Source organism: Oncorhynchus gorbuscha, linkage group LG12 (genome assembly GCF_021184085.1).
Source record: "Oncorhynchus gorbuscha isolate QuinsamMale2020 ecotype Even-year linkage group LG12, OgorEven_v1.0, whole genome shotgun sequence".
Taxonomy (NCBI): Eukaryota; Metazoa; Chordata; class Actinopteri; order Salmoniformes; family Salmonidae; genus Oncorhynchus; species Oncorhynchus gorbuscha.
Genome location: NC_060184.1, coordinates 49643309 through 49647390, shown reverse-complemented (window position 1 = coordinate 49647390; position 4082 = coordinate 49643309). Strand labels below are relative to the sequence as shown.

Here is a 4082-nt window from a genome sequence, read left to right as displayed (position 1 = left end):
ATTCCCTTAGGAAAGTATAGGTTATAGTTTTTGTTTAAGTAACTGTCCAGTGTTTTGACATTTCTATGAAATATGATCTATAGTTAATTACAATATGAGTCAAATAGTTTTCCTCCCAAAAAAATGGTACCTATGTATGTCAAAAACAGTTTTTCTGTGTCGGAATGTTGTGGGCATACCCCATCAACAGAATGGTGTTGGCTTATACTGATCATTAAAAATAGCCTATTGATTGGCCAGCTCATGGACCACTGATTGGCCAGCTCATCCTCTTCATGAGGATGACATCATCCTCTATGAGGAAATAGCAAGCAATGTTCTCATCTCTGTTTGAGATACAAGTTTGCTTTGGCTACAAATGCGAGTATAGGATGAGTCAACAACATTATTTGGGCAGACTATAAGTTTAGATAGTATTAACTTTTAAACGTGAGATTTTCACTGGACAGTTACTTTAAGATGGAGGAGCAAATTTCCACCGTTGCAATCACCCGACATTATAGGTTGAATTCTTCACAACTTGGAATTTAATTAAACTATGTGACTATAAATAGGTCAATAAGCTCTCAATACATTTTCAAGTCTATCCATATTTGGCTAAATGTATATCATATTATTGTTCAATGCAAATATATCCAACCCATTCATTAAAATGTTTTCTAAAAAAAAGTGCCCCATCGACCCAAAGTGGGACGGGTCATTTCTTAGAGAAGTATGCAATGTGCCAACTAAACGCATTGTAAACATGGCTTGGATTGACCAATGGGATAACCCCATGCCAAACGGGTGGAACCAATCCCATATCGAATAAGAATTAAGTGTCACGTTGGTTTCACTGCTCACACTTTAACCGAGATCATAACTTTGTAAGAGGTGGAACGACGACGACACTTCAATATCGTTTTGATACAACTGTTCAACGTCTGCAAACGACGGGGACACTGGTTCAAATGGAGAAATCCAAAAATTTCCGCATCGATGCGCTTCTGGCTGTTGACCCGCCGAAGGTGCAGACATCCCCGCTTGCGCTTGTGACTTCTCTATCATCCTCTTCCATTTCATCGTCCGGAAGTGTACCAAACTCAGAATTGAATGCCGACTCTTTACGGAATGAGACGCCGTCTCCACCTAGGATTTCCCCTTCTGGTTTGATTCCTAAACCAGGCTTCTTGAACAGTCCCCACAGTATGCTTGGATTACATCCACAGAGCAGCGCAGGGATCCCTCCCCAGGCTCTCTACGGCCACCCCATGTATACCTACTCCCTCGGGCAGCACCCTGCCTTGTCCTACTCATATCCGCATGGGTCCCATCACCACCATCCATGCAGCGACTCCCTCAAACTCTCGGCCGGGACGTTTCAACTCGACCACTGGCTGCGAGTCTCCACAGCGGGAATGATGCTACCCAAAATGCCCGATTTTAATTGTGAGTATTGTGAGTATAACTGCTGCCATTTCATTTTCATAGTTTATCGTCTATGCTTTTAATTATGCAATTATTTTTGCACTGCTAGTAAAACACTGCTGACTTTATATTTGCTGTATACGCACTTGGCGAGCAAGTTTATGGATTTTACATTATTCATCCATTGGTGCCTGTATTGCCTCAAGACTTGGTGAAGGTGCGAGGAGAGGGGTGATAGGTTTTCAGAGAGAAACTAAAATGGACATATAATGGACAGTGGGAAAGTGACAGTGTGAAATCGCAGCCGACACACTGTTTGCAAACCAGACTCTGCGCTTTTTGTTCCTGTTCGTTTTAAGAGATGTGTTTAAAATGAGGTGGCAAATAGCTTAGCTCTCTCTGAATATATACTCAGACAATGTTAGATGTTATACTAACAATATTATGCCAATTTCGACCTGAACCCGTTTCTTAAGAAGGCTGCATAGTGTGCAAATAAACAACATATTTATATCCCAAAGGATATATGTTTTCTATATGTTACATTTAAACCAGTTTAATATCAACTTTTATCCATTTAATATTCAACAACTGATTAACCATTTTAACCTGAAATTATTATCCTTTCATTTTCAATCTGCTTATTACAAAAGTGCATATTGTTATAGGCTATATCATACAGGCCATATATCGTATAGGGAAATTGTTATCTCAATATTATTCATTTTGTTTGCAGAAATAATTGTACTTTTCAGGCATATAGCGGTTTAATTGTAGCCTCAGTCTACTGCCTGTCGAATAATTTATTCAAACGCCGTGCATATGCCTAATGTAAAAGCACGTACGCACGTTGATATAATTTTTTTCTTGACCTCATGAGTATAGAAATTCATTTACATTTTGTTTTCCAGCTCAGGCCCAGTCAAACTTGCTTGGAAAGTGCAGAAGACCAAGGACTGCATTCACAAGTCAGCAGCTACTGGAGCTCGAGCATCAATTCAAACTGAATAAGTATCTGTCGCGACCGAAGCGCTTTGAGGTGGCTACATCCTTGATGCTGACGGAAACGCAGGTATATAAGAGCTTCAAATACATGTTTGTTTGAGAGCCATTGGGAAACATACCACTATGTTGCTATTCAATCCGTTTTTACATGAAAACACTGTTCTTTAGTTGTGTGTTTTATGATCTGGCCAGGTGCTGCTCATTACGAACGGCTCGTACCTAAAAACGGCCTATTAACTCGAACTATTATTGTTCGACCATATAAAACACATTGTCTCAATTATATTTGTTATTTTCATTTTCAGGTGAAAATTTGGTTTCAGAACAGGCGAATGAAGTGGAAACGGAGCAAGAAGGCCAAAGAGCAAGCCGCACAGGAGGCTGAAACGAAGAAAAGCAACAAAAACGGACAGGAGAAATCGGACGGACAGGATCAAACGGATTATCAAAAGACTAGTTCTGCCAAAAGTAACAGAATAAGAGACTTCAGGGACAGTGACGACGATGAAGGTGACAACTTCCTGTACAACTCCTCGGATTGCTCATCGGACGACGATAGAAACCACACCAGTGATATAAGCCCACAGCCTTGATATGGGTAAGGATACATGTATTTTTGAAAAGCTATAGTCCTACACTCCTTAAATGTGAATGACATTTTCCACCTAACTGCAGCTGCATGTACCATAATAACAACCTTCAATCACCTACCTGGAAACTACGAAAGTAATTAGAATAATTTGGAAAATACTAAATGATCAATGCCTGACTGAGATTCAGTGTGCAGAATGGCCCTATAAGGTCAGATTGACGTTTTAGAATGCAGTATTGAGGTACAGTCTGCTATTTGTAATATTGCATGGTTTTATGTGACAATGTCATGTTTTCATCCAGTTGGTTTAGGACCCTGATGTCCAGTACAATCACATAGGTACTCCACCATAGGTGTTATTGTCATACTATTTTGATAGGGCGACCAATTGTAAATTCAGACATGATATTCATCTTTGCATTTGATTTTGTTTAATGTTTTTGAATTTGTGTGGATATAGCCTATAACACTAAATGTAATTGTGTCATATACTGTTAACGTGCAGAAAAATGTCCTTTGTTTATTTTTGTATACTGTATTTATAAAATGGCTATACCGATGCATGCTAAATTATTGTAAACCGTCTCCCATGATAGCTTACAGACGACATTAAATACATTTGTTGTATAAAACATTGTGTTTTTTAATGCTGACCAACGTGAATTTATCAAACACACTTAGCCAATTATGGTCCCACGTTGGAGCCAATTTGGTCTCAGTTTAGAGGTCATAAGCATACACATAGGTCTGTATAATTGAACTTATGATCTTAGTATAATTTTGATTGATATATTGATTTAGTCAGCAAGTGCATAGCATTTGACATTTTCTTGAGGGCTATTGTGCGAAGTAGGAAAATATTTGAAGTCATAAATAAATTATGACATAATGTCTATATTTAACCGTTCGAATGACAATCCTTTGAAAATTGTGCTTGTGTTGTCTATCCGCATTAACATTCGGTTTCAAAGATTTTTAAGAATATGAGCCAATTGCTGGTTTAGTGTGAAATGGTACCCCAGACACGTTTGCACAGATCCGACACTGCTATAAACAGCGATTCCCATGACTCGACCTG

At 38.8% G+C, this 4082-nt stretch overlaps 1 protein-coding gene across 2 annotated transcripts; it reads left to right on the top strand.

Annotated features, from left to right (window-relative positions):
* Positions 1-799: 799 nt before the first annotated feature.
* Positions 800-3608, top strand: LOC123991726 (motor neuron and pancreas homeobox protein 1-like). 2 transcript variants are annotated; one of them, XM_046293376.1, is made up of 3 exons: positions 800-1428; positions 2319-2479; positions 2718-3608. In XM_046293376.1, the coding sequence occupies exons 1-3, from the start codon at positions 951-953 to the stop codon at positions 3003-3005; spliced, it is 927 nt and encodes a 308-aa protein (XP_046149332.1). In that variant the 5' UTR covers positions 800-950; the 3' UTR covers positions 3006-3608. The 2 variants fall into 2 exon arrangements, with proteins under 2 accessions (XP_046149332.1, XP_046149331.1); XM_046293375.1 differs by having other exon boundaries at positions 800-1437.
* The last annotated feature ends 474 nt before the right edge of the window (positions 3609-4082 follow it).

What these genes read in the sequence shown, in the direction of transcription:
- LOC123991726 (XM_046293375.1), top strand. Translation starts at nt 951, where the DNA reads ATGGAGAAATCCAAAAATTTCCGCATCGATGCGCTTCTGGCTGTTGAC. An exon ending in CGATTTTAATTGTGAGTATT is followed by an intron (nt 1,438 to 2,318) that starts GTGAGTATAACT and finishes TTTGTTTTCCAG; the next exon opens with CTCAGGCCCAGTCAAACTTG. An exon ending in TGATGCTGACGGAAACGCAG is followed by an intron (nt 2,480 to 2,717) that starts GTATATAAGAGC and finishes TTTCATTTTCAG; the next exon opens with GTGAAAATTTGGTTTCAGAA.